At 42.3% G+C, this 14,984-nt stretch overlaps 2 protein-coding genes across 2 annotated transcripts; both read right to left on the reverse strand.

The window, feature by feature from the left end:
• Positions 1 to 340: 340 nt before the first annotated feature.
• LOC100837408 (lysine--tRNA ligase, chloroplastic/mitochondrial) lies at positions 341 to 9,311 on the reverse strand. The gene is made up of 14 exons (XM_003575342.3): positions 9,026 to 9,311; positions 8,682 to 8,894; positions 7,812 to 7,923; positions 6,917 to 7,025; positions 6,280 to 6,337; positions 5,684 to 5,752; positions 5,139 to 5,246; positions 4,184 to 4,276; positions 3,931 to 4,035; positions 3,387 to 3,590; positions 2,382 to 2,476; positions 1,676 to 1,766; positions 848 to 1,021; positions 341 to 692 (listed from the first exon to the last, which is right to left on the reverse strand). Exons 1-14 carry the CDS (start codon positions 9,251 to 9,253, stop codon positions 600 to 602), a joined length of 1,752 nt encoding a protein of 583 aa, XP_003575390.1. The 5' UTR covers positions 9,254 to 9,311; the 3' UTR covers positions 341 to 599.
• A 938-nt stretch (positions 9,312 to 10,249) lies between these two features.
• Positions 10,250 to 13,050, reverse strand: LOC100843072 (wall-associated receptor kinase 5). The gene is made up of 3 exons (XM_003572679.4): positions 12,013 to 13,050; positions 11,745 to 11,915; positions 10,250 to 11,606 (listed from the first exon to the last, which is right to left on the reverse strand). Exons 1-3 carry the CDS (start codon positions 12,923 to 12,925, stop codon positions 10,390 to 10,392), a joined length of 2,301 nt encoding a protein of 766 aa, XP_003572727.1. The 5' UTR covers positions 12,926 to 13,050; the 3' UTR covers positions 10,250 to 10,389.
• Positions 13,051 to 14,984: the final 1,934 nt, after the last annotated feature.

Here is a 14,984-nt window from a genome sequence, read left to right on the forward strand (position 1 = left end):
TTCAACCTACCAAGGGCAAATAACGCCTGGCTTCCGGCGGCAATGCTCCTTGTTGGTTCAGAAAATATTTAAAGCATCACGCTTGTAGTTGCAGCTACTGGGATAATTTGCAGGGATGTAAACAGGATCCCGTGACAGCTCCACTTCTAGTTCAATTTTCAAACCTCCTATTCAAAAAATTTGCAGATTTTTTTGAATAAGAGGTTTAAGAAGTGGGCCATTCGCGAGTTCCCACTTGCATATCTAATCATTTGTGCACACGTGGAATGGAGCAAAGAGTTCATCGGCCTAAAAAGCAGGTAAACAACACATTTGTTGTAATCCTGCATGAGAGAAATGGTCGAACGAAACCAGAAAGATGCGAATCCGTTATTTATTTCAGTGCTGACATCTATAGACTATTTTGCCTAGGGCAGGGCACACATCAGGCTGGAGTGCTGTCAGACTGGACCTTCGCCCACATCCATTTACCAATGAAGGAATGTGCAATATCTAATAGTAAAAGGGATCTACTGGTAAAGTATCTGCTTTGAAAGTGTCTGCTTTGAACATAAATAGTGCCGCCAAAATTGCATCTCTTCTTACCCCGAGCAAAGGTCCTATTGCTGAATCTTCAGGACAGGAAAGGCAATAACATCCCTTATGCTGGCAGAGTTCGTTAAGAGCATTACTAACCGGTCGATGCCAAGACCCTAACAGTTGAAAGGTTGGACATAATTAGTTCACACGAGAAACATAGTGTAATAATATTACTGAACAAATAGTTCAGTGAAAACTTTCGAGAACGCAGCATGGTAGAAAGCAAACCACGAAAAACTGCAGTCGCAGACAAGTTTAAAGATCATACCATTCCAGAAGCAGGTGGCATTCCGTATTCTAAAGAAGTCAGGAAGTCTTCGTCCAAAGAAACTTCATACGAATACTCATCATCATCTCCCTTACTCTCGGCAGATTTGACTTTCTTCTCCATTGCAGCACGTTTAGTATTGTGCTGTTTTATTTGGTTTTCAAAACGACTCCTCTGCCAGGGAAATAAAGTGATCGTTACAATCTAGAATACTTTGCCACTGGATCTTTCGTCAAGTGAAACGAATTCAGACACAATTAAAGACCATAAATATTGGCTACATAAATGATTATGAAGATACATGTCTTGTCATTCAGGAGTTGTGGGCACAATTATAATCTCCCTCCACATTTTCAGTTAAGGTGGGAACTTTGGGAGGATATCCGAGCCCTGTTTAGGTCTAGTATGGTGGTGCCCTTTGCAAGTTAATCAGCCCCTTGATTTGGCCTATGCTGTCAAATTAAACCTTCCAAATGCAAAAGCTACTAATAGTACCATCATATGTTACATCCCAACAATTTAATTTCTCACTGCAAAGCAAGTAGTTCCAAAAGGATGGCTCTTCCAGTTTAACGCGGGTCAGGGAATTGAAATAATGTAATACTGTACACAAATTACATTACTCATATTTCTGGAACCTGTCTAGTGAAAATGGTGCAAATAAATTACAGTGTTCATGCGTAAACAGCCAACCACAACTCGTCGAATTTCTAGCAAAACTTGACAGATGCACTAAGTACTGTTTACACCAATGTAAAGTGCGCCTACAAGGAAAATGTGATAATAGTAGCGCTTCTACGTGCGTTAAGAAAACAAACAAATTCTTACCTGATCAATTGGGTCTGTCAGCTCAGAAAATGCATTTCCAATTTCACGACCACATATGAAAAGTTCAAATCGTTCAGTAAGACCAGCACAACTACAGCAAGAGAAAAGAGGTATTATGAGAATTACAATTGATATCAACCAAAATTGCATTCTGCCCAGATCATCGAAATATACATATCAAAAGGTCGTCTGTAGCGTTATGGCAATGGTTTTGGAATTTGGAGTCATATACATGCAAGGTACTCCCTCCGCTCCTAAATATTATGTTCTAGCTTTGTCCTAAGTCAAACTTATTAAATCCATCATGATATATATATTCATAGAATACTTATTTTATATAGCAGATGTTTGTACAGTTTTCTATAAACTTGGCAAACTTTAAGAAATTTGACTTAGGACAAAGCTAGAAAATCTTATATTTAGTAGCATATAACCTACTACTTAAAATGTGACTATGATTTCTTATATTTAGAAACAGAGTAATAACAGGGCAAAGTTGTACTTTGAAAGATAACTTCAAAATGGAATTTGAACTGACGGTCAATTGCTACGTTACATAAGGAGAATTTCCAATTTATCAAAATAAGCTAATGACACAACAGAAAGACATATTGCAGTATTATACGAGTAAAACAATGCCCAAATATACATCAATTCTGAAACAGGTACCTTTTCCAAATTAATAACTTCGTTGAAAGTAAATTACCTCCGATGTGGTTTTGCCAATGGTGATATCTCAACTGGGTAGTCAAGAACAAATGTTGGTTGCACAAGAGTTGATTCAACAACAGTCTCAAAGACCTGGCATATGATTAGCTCAATCAAACAACTTTAGTCACTCTAATGAAGTTAGCAAATGATACTAATATATTATGCATTGAAACTCTACAGTTTCAAAAGGATGGGTGCTACACTCAGATTGCGACTAAACATATATTCAGATAGATGCATGTTCCTACTGGAAAAGGGAGAAGCGCCAAAGAAATCATGTTCCTAGCCCTTTTGAGTTTTAAAAGGGACATTAACTGAATTTTTAAATCCCCTAAACTGTACCAGTAAAGTCCTTATGCATAAACTAAAGAAGTATATTTTATTAGCTAAACTTCCAAGGATATCATTTTTATTAAACAATCTGCAGAACTACATCCTTAATGAGCAATGGTTCCAGAATAGGAAAAGAATACATATACAGCTAACTCAGTAGTTCACTTCACTTAACAGTAATTTGGTCTGTGCAACAATAATAATTCTTTGTGTAACCTAACAGTTGGTGTGCACTGCTTCCGATTCCTGACTGTTGGTCGTATGGTGTGCTGCTGGCTTGCAGTAAGGAATAAATGCCAATCAAAATCAACTACAGGTAACATGTTGCTTGTGGCAAAGTGTAGCATATAGCTTTGTTGGGTTCCAACCAGAGTGTAAAGCATTTATGTACGCGTATAGCATGTAGCAGGTAGCTTTCTTGCTGCAGCCTCACACTGATAATAAGGCAATAGCAAATGACAGGATGATATCCAATCCTGCAGACTTTTGGACTACCAAACTAGTATTCACTTTCTTTTTGTAGGATCCCATTTCGAATGCTTGTTTGGATCAACCCTGGATTTGTTGAACCCAGATTGAGGAACCATAAATATTTTCTTCAGAAAGTCTCATTGCATCACAAGAGTAAATTCAAAAACAGGTGTAGGAAATAAAATCTGAGAAATACCTCATTGAGAACGTGTCCAACAGATGAACAAGCTTGCAATGAAGTACTATCACTGCCTGATGTTTTGATCCCCAGCAGTTCTCTTGCAGCATTTTTAGCAGATTCAACATCTCCAAAGCTATTGAAGTCGATTCCAGTTGCTTCTTCGACAAGACGATGCATGGATTCCCTCCTCCATGGTCTTTCAAGGGAGATTTCAGTTCCCTGCTTATATTAAACGGCATTAGTTAATGGAGTGAAAGGAATAATTAAGATATGTGTATAGATGTGCTGTAAGTGCTAATGTGCGAGTGCGCATGCGCCCAATGCCAATCTGCATAGGCTCTCCAGGTTAGGCAAGAAGACCCACACCAGACTACATGTACAGTATCATCGATGGCAAGAATTAAATGCCTCCACAGATAAAAAGGACAAAGAAAAACAAGTTATGTAGTATGAGCAACAAATGATGACATGATTTTGGTGTGATACTTTTCCAGTAAATCCAAATCCATTAGTATAATGCAGCACAATATATTCTCATATTTGACTATAAACTCATTACCTGGTAATCAACCTTAAGCTTTCCAAGAGTAGCCATGGCACATCGAGTTACGATTTCTTCAGCCAAATTCATCATGCTTTCATAGTCTGAATATGCTTCATACATCTAGCTTCCAAATATAAGGCAGCGAGTCAGACCTTTCTTAAAGTACCACATTCTGCAAATAAAGGGGAGAGGAAGGGAAAGAAATGTGGAAAATGCCCTACAGGATAGCACAGAAGAAAGATAAGAGAGAATAAGATCAGTTATTTACTTCAATAGTAGTAAATTCAGGATTATGGCGAGTAGAGATGCCTTCATTCCGGAAAATTCTTCCAATCTCATAAACTTTCTCTAGCCCTCCAACCTGCATTTTGCCAATTTTATTCATAAGCTAGTAAGACCAGAAGTTTGGCGTGAGGGCATGGCCCTCTAAAATTGTAACAACACATGTTAGTTCCCTCTATAGGTAAATGTTCTAACAGATAGTCCCTTAATGCAAATGCATTGTGTTCATTATGATTAGTACAGTGCACACACGTTTTTAACCCCTTCAAATACTTAGAAACAGATGGATAAAGGTATAAACACCAGCTGCATGGTGCAAAATTTCAAACTGAAAAATTGCTCCAAACATAAGACTCCAGGAGAACTGTAGCTTTGAATATAGTACCTCTGTATCTAAATATAAGATGTTTTAGCTTTTTGAAACTTTGACCAAGTTTATAGAAACATGTACTAATATGTACAATATCAAATAAGTATACTATGAAGATATATATCATGAAGAAATTAACAAAACTAATTTAGAGTTGTAGATGTTGGTAGATAGTTCTATAAACTTGGTCTAGGACAAAGCTAGAACCTCTTATATTTAGGAACAGAATGAGTATAGTTTTCTTCATCATACGTCTTGTGACAAATCCAGGAAACTTATTGATAAATTTGATGCTATGCAAGTAGAGAAACATGCACATGGATAACCTGGAAAGGGAACTACAAGCTATGAGAAACAATTATATTAACAACTCTAAACTAAGTCACCTTGACTAAACAAGCATGTAGTGGGTTATGTTAGACTTGATTCTTCTATGCATGAAATTTTACTTGCAGGCTGCTTGCCGATAGTAATCATATCACAGAAAAGAATGTTACTATAGACTACTTTGAGAAAAAAACAAAGTCCGAAAAGTAGAGGAAAATTTTGCATTGCAAGTTTGCAACCTTACCAGCATTCTTTTCAAATGCAGCTCCGTTGCAATCCTCAAGTAAAGATCTCTTTGGAGTGAGTTGTGGTGAGTAATAAAAGGTCTGGCTTCAGCACCGCCTGCTGCTCCCTATTTATTTCCCGTTTGAAGGAAAATGGTCAGATAAGACCCTAATAACGGGCCATAAGCCCAAAACAAAGGTACAAAAATAACATGATTTCTTTCTTGGTGCTATTAGACTAGATTGTATTACATCGACTTAGTATTGTGGATGTTGGTACTTTTTCTATATTGATGGTCCAACCCAAAAATATTTGACTAGCACAGATTCTAAAACGACCTAGAGGGAGTAGTTTCTGCCCGTGTTTGTTTAAAGACAGGCCAGAATAAACCACTGAAGAATACTTGGCTAGCGGCTACAGAGCATATTTTGTATACGAATAAGTGGCAATGGAACACCTAACCTAGATGACCTCAGTGGTGCACCCTTATAAAGCTAGATATCAAACATTACATCGGTGATAATCCTGCAGAGTAACAATTTAAAGAATGTGAAGAAAGCAAACCTGCAGAACTGGAGTTTCAACTTCAATGAAACCAAATGATTCCATTGCCTTGCGGATTTCGGAAACAACCTATGAAGAAAGAAAATAGCTAAGGTAACTTCTGCAAATGATGCCAGCTCGTCAATATTCATCAAATTGGTTCCTTTTGTATTAACTAAGAATGTGAACTTACTATGCAACATAGTACCAAAAAGTTCTCTGCCCCAAAATATTCCTATGTATTAATTAAGGTTTGATGTACATGGAAGTTGCCAAATTAAATTACAGAGCATACTAATGTGATCCAACTTTAGCCAAAATTTGGTCTTTGACTATATTTCTGTATCTGAACTGTGTTTGGTTTGCTACCAAAATTTTGGCAAGATTCAATTACAATTGGAATCATTTTCCTGCGTTATTTACCAAATCGTCTATGGTGAATTTCGTGACCAAACTTTGTCTTGCAGATCTTTTGTATGCAAATTTGCAAGCAAACCAAACAGAATTAATCTTTCCGATGAGCGGGTTGACTTTTCCTTGTTTATCCTTATTCTAATTAACGGGATTAGTTTCAAAGAACAAAGGCAATCCGGCAGTAGATATAGTTAGTAACTTACCTTTGCTCTTGTTCGGAACACATCAGCAACCTCTGGATTTGCAATCATGTCAACGTACCTGTCATTAGGTACAAGTAACATGCAAGATGAGATGAATTTTGAAAAATAGGAATAATAGTTGCCACACATACTAAAATAAAATTGTAAAGACATAACAAGATAAAGTATATCACGTTTAATAAAGTTCAAATAATTGACATTAAATCTGGAATACTAGGATCAAAATTTCCCGTTCAAACAACTTGTATTACAATATGATGGGAGGGAGGGGCAGCCAAACATAAGTATGAAATTAATAAAAAGGGACAAATACGCCATTTATGTCATGATAATATGATGTGATCTGTGGTGAGCATATGTAATATAATAAAAATGACTGGCGTAATTTGTATATATCCCTGGAGAAAATTTGTCAAAATTTCATTTTATCAGACACTGCTGCTAACTGAAACAACGCCATAAATTCTCCAGATATAATAAAGATACAAATATGAAGTAGGTTAGTAGCAACAAGAATCCACCAAACAAAATATAATAAGATTGAAGCCCATTGAAGCCCATTGAAACATTGATACCTGCCCACATGGTTTGTATGAACATATATAGAACAATAAATTTGGAGCAAAACAAAGCTAACCTTTGGCGATACCGCTTGTCCACGTCAGTTAAGCCATGATACTTATCTGGTAGTGGAAGTAGCGATTTTGTAAGGATTTCAAAAAAGTTGACATAAACAGATATTTCCCCTGCAGTGAAATACACCATGTCAAATAAGAATGCAGATTAGCAACAGAACAATAATGAACATGGAATTCATAGTATTGAGATGTATGCTACATACTAACTCTTTACAAAAATTTAAAATGTATATCGAGTGGCATGTGAACTCGCCTACCTCGTATTATAATGTCCACCTGTTATAAAATATAAACTTTAATCATTCACAGAGACTATGTGCGACTCTAATACTACAACCAGCCCTACTACCCCAGGGCCCAGGTCCTTGGTAATTTTGCAGCATTCTACTGTGTACATCATTTTTCTTTTTCTTAACAGTTAACACCCCTCGCCCCATTTTGTTGTATTTTCTACAACGATAAAGTGGATTGGCTGTTTAGTTTAGTTTAGTTTACATTTACATAGACAATATCAGATAGCTATCTCAACAAAAAGAAGTCACAAGAATTTACATATAAGTGGATAATTTGTAAACAGATAGTGAATAGCCTAACTTGCTAAGTTGAGAGTTGAATATATTTTTTGGATGGCCAAATCAAGAATTATGTGACGAGGTTACTCTGAGCAAATAATAACTTTCAGTGCCACAATAAGAAGTATAATAGGTCAGTCTTCAACTCTGTAAGCCTTAGAATCTTGATCGGACGACCAAAAGAAAACAGAATAAAAGGTAGACTTATACAAATATAAAAGTTTGTCTGAGATTTAACTAATTCTCTGTCAACTGACAGTTAGCAAACCCCAGATATGATATACAGTACACCTGCGTGAGTAAAGGGTTATTCATGCTAAACCTTTTTCAGTCTTCTTTATGGACCCACTTGCACCTAAGATATCACCAATATCAATAACTGCCTTCAATTGCTCGAACTGCTCCTCCGTAAGGCTATCTTTCTCACAATAAAGCTATCAATTGCCAAAAGGAAAGTTTGAAAGACATATATTCAGTGCAAAAAATACCTTCATCACCTAAACAAATAAATACAAGTTCTAGTAACTGCTATCAGGAGAAATACAATCTACAGGACATGATTTACCGCACAATTAAGAGTGTTAAGTGCAATCTTAAGCTAGCCTACATTGACAATTTAGCACCATACAGATATAATTTGAATTTGATGATGTATCATTAGCTGGATTAGAATACGCATGGATTTGAATTCGAAGCAGATCTTTATAAGTACAACTTTTTCATCAAATACTGATTCGCTTTGGTTGGATTCAAACCTTCACGTGCTTCGTACATCTAGATTATACTCACATAAAGCATGACGAGCCATTGCCAGATATGAAGACAAAGAAAATTATTTGACACAAAATTAAGTTCGAAGGTTTTTGAGAAAACTATTATTTGAATGTAAACAGATCATTGTATTTGACCTCCTCTTAGTTTCGCCAAAATTTGGTAGGGTTCCCTTTTCATTGGCTCTATAGTTCAATGCTTTACAAAACCTGGCTAATTCATAGGCAACCAATGCTCATATTTGCATGGATAGAATTAAGCCAGTTCCATATACAAGCTCAGACAGAAAATATGTTGTTATTGGAATGAAAAATCTAAACCACACCACGATTATCAAATTGGTAACAATCTGCATGATTAGTGTCTGGATCACACACCTAATTTGACTGGCAATTGATGGGAAATCATTTGAAGATCGAACCTGGATAGTCCCGGAATCGTCTCTTATGGTCATGAAAACAAGCTTTCCAAATGCTCTTCGGGCAACGATTCTCCCAGCAATGGAAACCGCTGCCTCTGTGCAGACCTCGCCATTCTCAAGATGGGCGTACCTCTCCTGAAGCTCCTTGGTCGTGTGAGTCCTGTCCCACTTATACGCGTACGGCTCGTAACCCTTCGCTCTTAGCTCCTCAACCTAGCAAACCAAACCAGCTACTTATCGCGAGCAGATTCACAGTATAGACCACAAATTGTGAGGGGCGAAATACGAGCGGCAAACGGTATTGCAGTAGAGCTGCAGCAAGTTGCGGCTCTCGAAGAGCTCACCTTTTTTAGCCTAATCGCGCGTATGGATTCGCGGTCCGAGGTGGAGGAGGAGGACGCACTGCGGCGGCGGCGGTCCTGCGGCGGCTTCGTGGCGGCAGCAGCAGCCGGGGAGCAGCAGCGGATGTGGAGACGGTGAGCCCTCCCAGCAGAGGCGGCACCGGCGGCGGCGCGGGAGACCGCGAAGCCGAGGAGATTGGAGGAAGCCCTCCACACCCGTAGCGCCTCCATTCTTCGGGTATCGGGCCGGATGGATGCGTTCGTTATCTTCGAATTTTTAGGAGATTTTCTTTGATTCTTTCGTTTTCGAAGGAAGGCTGTCCGCCCTTGGATTTGTCTCGGTGAACGTCGGGGGGGTTTGATACATTGGGCCGCTCGGTGGAATTCGTATTTCAACTTCTGCAAATGAAATTCAATAAATGAAGACGTGGGACGTCAAATACCACTCTCTTTGATCTTCAATAAGATGTTCTAATTTCATTCTAAGTCAAACTTTTAATATTTGACCAAATTTATAAAAAATCTACAAACATCTAGAAGTAATCAATAGAAATAACGATCCTGGTGTGCAACAAACACACATGAGGATACATGGATTGGGACATATTTCCATACGGGGAACATACTTGTAAAAAACACATAACACTATATAAATCATTTCTTAAATGGTCTTTTGAAACTATATAAATATTTTACTAGATGACTGAAATTGAAACACTGTCTCTAGGGTTTATTTGGCTTCTTGGCGGCTAACCGGTGGGCCTAACTAGTCATTTTTGTTGTTAAATGCCCCAACTATCATAATCTTGTAGTAGCATAATAGTTGTGATTATGTAACATAACAAAAATTAGGGTTATTTAATACTAAATCCCCAACTATTAAGGTTTCATCATATTTACTCAAAACACAAAAATGCATTCCGAGTGCAGCATGGGACACGCCTAGTGGAGAACACTAATTTATATACTCCAACTAATTTTCTCGATGGACAGTTTTGTAGATGTATGAAAAAAATATCAGTACACTTACCATGAAAAAAAAAAATAAGTATTCTAGAAAAACCAATATCATCTACAATATCAAATAAGTATATCACGAAGACATATATCAGGATGAATTTAATAAAACTAATTAAAAATTGTAAATGTTGATAGATTTTCATATATATTTGGTCAAATTTTAAAAAGTTCGACTTAACAAAGATAAAAACATCTTACATTTAGAAATGAAGGAAGCAGATATAGCATTTCTGCATGTATAAAATCCAGGGATAATTATAAATACAGGAAAACAATTTGCAATCTTGTGCAGTGATGAGTGTATGCATAACTCCAGCCTCCAGGCACACCCAAAAATGTACCACGTATCAACGGGGTGACTTGATTCCTATGTACGCCGTGTCACTGAAACTAATATTTCTGGTGCTACCAAGTTGTATCCCAGAGTGGCCAGAGTAGGTGGTGGGTGACGCCGATCCACATCCACGGAGCAGCAGTGCCTCTAGCTCCGCTGACTCCTGCCGCCCCCATGGATGCTGGGCTAGCTTGCTCAACCGATCAAGCTCCTCTGCAACCTCCCGCATCGTCGGCCTGTTCTCGCCCAGCATCTCCAGGCACTGTTTCGCCAGCTCCGCGGCCTGCTCAAGCACCTCGATGCTCGTCTCGTCCTTGATCTGGGGGTCCAGCATCTCCTCCAACCTGTTCTCCCCGACCACCAGGAGGAACTGCGACGACAGGTACTTCTCCTCCTCCAGCTCCTCCAGGTTCAGCGCCTTCCTGCACGTCAGCAGCTCCAGCAGCACGACGCCGAAGCTGTACACGTCGCTCTTGTCCGTCAGCTTGCACGTCCTCATGTACTCCGGGTCCAGGTACCCGCAGGTGCCCTGCACGAACGTCACGAACTGGGCCTCGTCCGTCGGCGCCAGCGTGGAGGCCCCGAAGTCGGAGACCTTGGCCGTGTAGTCCTGGTCCAAGAGTATGTTGGACGTCTTCACGTCGCCGTGGATGATGGGGGGAGACGCCCACGAGTGCAGGTAGGAGAGCGCCTCGGCAGTCTGGTGCGCGATCTTGAGACGGGCCGTGAACGGGATCCGTGGCACGTCCCGGTCCCGGTCCCGCCTGCCGTGGATGAGCCCGTACAGGGTGCCGTTGGGGATGTACTTGTACACCAGCATGGGCACCTCCACCTCGAGGCAGCAGCCGTAGAGCTTGACGATGTACCGGTGGTTGATCTGGGACACGATGAGCATCTCCTTGCCGAACTCCTTCTGCTGCCTCTCGCTGGCCAGCCTGCACTTCTTGATGGCCACCACCTCGCCGTCCTTGGTGGTGCCCTTGTAGACCGTGCCGTTGGCGCCCTTGCCGATCACGTTCCGCTCGTCGAACCTGCCCGTGGCTTCCTCCAGCTCTTCCTGGGTGAAGAGCGTGAAGGACAGGCCCTGCCTCGACCTCATCTCGTCGAACAGCGACAGCCCCCCGTGCTGCTTGAAGTATTCTCGCTTGATCTTGGCGAGCCTCCGTTTCGCGAACACCATGTAGGCGCAGGAAGCGGCGGCAATCAGTATGATGACACCAACGCTGACTCCTGCATGCAGCAGCCAGTTAGTTAGACGATGGGAAATGCATCCAACAATTGGGGAACTCAGAACAGTGACTAGATGTCATCCTCTGTTCCGTGCGTTTCTTCAGGAGAAGCTAGCAGAAATGAACATGGCTTACGTACCAATGGCGATCTGCCATCCAAGCTGGGATTTGTCTTCCTCGCATGTCCCGCTGTACGCGTTGCCTGATGTCTTGCGAGGGCAAACACAGTTGTATCCGCCCATGGTATTGACGCAAGTACCAGGGACAGAGCACGGGTACCTGACACTTTTGTCTTCGCACTCGTTGATATCTGCAAACGCAACCCAAAAACGCTTCGTCGCTCTAGTGGGTAGTGGCACGTACGATTGGAAGAAGTACAAGAAGATAACAAGAGATCGATTGATTACCATGGCAGCCGTTGAGGAGGTAGGGGTTGCCGTCGTAGCCGGCGGAGCAGTTGCAGAGGTAGCCCTTGCCCCGGCCGTACTTGGAGTCGACGCACTCGCTGTTGCCGCTAACGCAGGCATACGCCGACGCGTTACCCTTGGCCTCGTCGCACGTCTTGTTCCCGATGGCCCAATCGAGAACCAGCGGCACCTGCCTGTCGTTGGCCACGACGAACTCGTCCGTGGTGACGTACGTGGTGCGGAAGTCAAAAGCGGCGGCCTCGACGAGCACGGCGTAGCTGCAGGGGCTGAACCCCGCAGTATCCCCGGTGTTGTTGAACTTCTCCTCGAAGGAGATCTGGTACGCGTTGAGGCCCGAGGGGATGGCCGTCTGGCAGCAGCCGACCCCGGCGCAGGACCCGTTCTCCAGCCGCCCCACGCCGGGGCACATGGCCATGCACCCTGTCATGTACCGGTCGGCGGTCTCGTTGAGGGACCGGATGTAGGCCAGCGAGTTGCAGCCCACCACGGTGAAGCGGTTCAGGGCGTCGTTGATGCGGAAGTTTGTGATGGACATGTTGTACCACCAGTTGTTCTGCGAGTTCATGCCGCCCGTGGTGGCGTTGTAGCACCACGGGTTGATGAGGCTGTAGATGCGCAGCTGCCCGCGGCGGACCGACATGTCGAGGACCTCGATCTGGTAGTTGTACAGCCGGTGCCGGCCGTCGGCGGTGCGGTTGCAGCTCAGCGAGAAGGTCCAGTCCCCCGTCTCCAGGTGGCACCCGCTGCCCACGCCGAACGGGTACGGGATATCGATGTTCCCGCACCGCCGGAGGCAAGTCTCGGCAGGCTGCATCGCCGTAGCCCCCACCGTTGCTGGGAACAATAGAACCACGACCAGCGCCGCGAAAATCATCTTTTCTGGGGCATGCATGCGCGGTATGGTGAGGTGTTGTAGCTGGTGGAATGTCCGCGGGGCGAGTGTTAATTTGTGGACTAATCCAGGCTTAAATGAGCCTGTGGGGGGGAGGTTTTAAGAGGTCAAAACGACACATGGTCCCGTCTCTACGCAGCCACGGCCTGACTTAATGGCGTGACGCCGACATCTATTAGGGGAAGTTTCTGAAGAGGGGGGCATGTTTTCTCTGATGTGGTTGTTGATGCATGTTGATCTTCAGGCACAAGCTCAGTACATCCACGAGTGGATGTCCAATTTCAAAAATATTAAAAGACAAATTTAGTTGGTGCAGAAAAGGGGGCCTGGTACCCTTTCAAACGAGCTTTCATATTATTAATCTCCCTTTTTCCAACAAAAAGGAAACTTTATTGCTCTTATAATACTAGCAAAGGATATGACGCTGAATTGCTGATACAACTCCATGAGAGTCAAACTTCCGATCTATGCATACTAGTTGCTCACACAACAAAAATAGGGGGAAAAAGACATTATCTGCTTTTGACATATTGAAAGTGGTAGCATGTGCAGTGACGGAGTCAGGATTTCCCAACTGGGTACGTATACCAAGTTGAGTTAAAAAAAAAATTGTGACACGTATACAGAAACACGAACAAAAGGCTAAAGTAAAACATATAGATTAGACAATGGATGGTGGGCACAAAATTGTTCATAATGCATGGATTTAAACACACAAAATTCACCTTGCAAGCCTGCAGTCTTTGATATTTCTCTTCTCCCCTACTGCTCAGTGCCAATGCCAGCAACTCCTCAAATTGCAAAATTTCTTCCAGAACTCAACCAGCAAGGCCTCAAATCTCAATGGACTGCTAGTCTGCTGCTGTGCAACAAATCAATTACTCCCTCCGTCTGACAAAAGATGTCTCAAGTTTGTCAAAATTTGATTGTATCTAGACATGACTTAGTGTATAGATGCATTCAAATTTAGTCAAAATTGAGATATCTTTTGTTGGACTGAGGGAGTAATAAATTATGGATCATCCTTGTCTTCTTAGCTGCATTGGCTTTGGAGATGGAGACATCGAGATCGGCGAAGCTGTTTTGTAGTTATAGGGATTTCAGCATGCGCTTCGTTAACACTACAGGGGACATGTCGAGAGTGTTGTAATATTTGTGTAACTATGCTGCTCTCCAGTTTTCTTCTATAAACGATGATACGTCGAAACTAAAAAAAATCCTTATCTTTCCATTCCTTTTTTGAATAGCCCTTATCTTTACATTCTTAATCTCAATTGACGCAGGTTTCTTAGTTTTTTTGACCGAGCACAAGTTTCTTAGTTTGTAAAATGTTGACATATGTAGCTTTGTATACTGCATGTACTTCGATGTATAGGCCTGTACTCCGTTGTGTAGAGTTCAGTTGTAACAGCCCGATTGTTATGGCGCTGCATGTCCACTCTCCTCGATGTATATATATACCCTGTAACTGTGTCAATGAGATTTATCGGAGAGTTCTTCAATTCAGCTTGATTTATCCTCTAGACGCGGGATTACTTCTCGGCATGTAATTTTCGACGAATCTATATTTCCTTATTTTCCCTCATCGTCTAACAATTCTACTTCTCAGATCCCACCAACCGCAGATGATCCGCCTCACCTGAGCCGTATCCTCTCCGGGATCCGCGCTGCACGGAATCCTCCACCAACCAATGTCGCGTCACAACAGCCGCAATCTCCTAATTTCCCACCCTCGGGATCGTCTCCACCGCAATCTCCTCCGGGATCCTCCCCGCACACGCCTCCTTCCGCATCTGCCTCGGTTGCCCCGCCCAGCTCTCGTACCGAGTCGCCCCCAACAACTCCGCCAGTGCCACGTCGCGCCCCTCTCCCGCCTGCAGCCATACCAGTTCGTCCACCCGAAAACCCACACAAAATGACGACGAGATCCAAAGCAGGGTTTCTCATGCCCAAGCGCCTATTCCCCTCTCTGTCTGCCACCACCTCCTCCATATCTCCGATCCCTGCCACCTACAGATCCGCTATAAAGGACCCAAATTGGCACGATGCTATGCTCGAT

This window comes from Brachypodium distachyon, chromosome 3 (genome assembly GCF_000005505.3).
Source record: "Brachypodium distachyon strain Bd21 chromosome 3, Brachypodium_distachyon_v3.0, whole genome shotgun sequence".
Taxonomy (NCBI): Eukaryota; Viridiplantae; Streptophyta; class Magnoliopsida; order Poales; family Poaceae; genus Brachypodium; species Brachypodium distachyon.

What these genes read in the sequence shown, in the direction of transcription:
- LOC100837408 (XM_003575342.3), bottom strand. Translation starts at nt 9,253, where the DNA reads ATGGAGGCGCTACGGGTGTGGAGGGCTTCCTCCAATCTCCTCGGCTTC. An exon ending in GACAAGCGGTATCGCCAAAG is followed by an intron (nt 6,338 to 6,916) that starts GTTAGCTTTGTT and finishes ACCTAATGACAG; the next exon opens with GTACGTTGACATGATTGCAA. An exon ending in TGCCACCTGCTTCTGGAATG is followed by an intron (nt 693 to 847) that starts GTATGATCTTTA and finishes TTCAACTGTTAG; the next exon opens with GGTCTTGGCATCGACCGGTT.
- LOC100843072 (XM_003572679.4), bottom strand. Translation starts at nt 12,925, where the DNA reads ATGCATGCCCCAGAAAAGATGATTTTCGCGGCGCTGGTCGTGGTTCTA. An exon ending in CCTCCTCAACGGCTGCCATG is followed by an intron (nt 11,916 to 12,012) that starts GTAATCAATCGA and finishes TTGCGTTTGCAG; the next exon opens with ATATCAACGAGTGCGAAGAC. An exon ending in TGGATGGCAGATCGCCATTG is followed by an intron (nt 11,607 to 11,744) that starts GTACGTAAGCCA and finishes TGCTGCATGCAG; the next exon opens with GAGTCAGCGTTGGTGTCATC.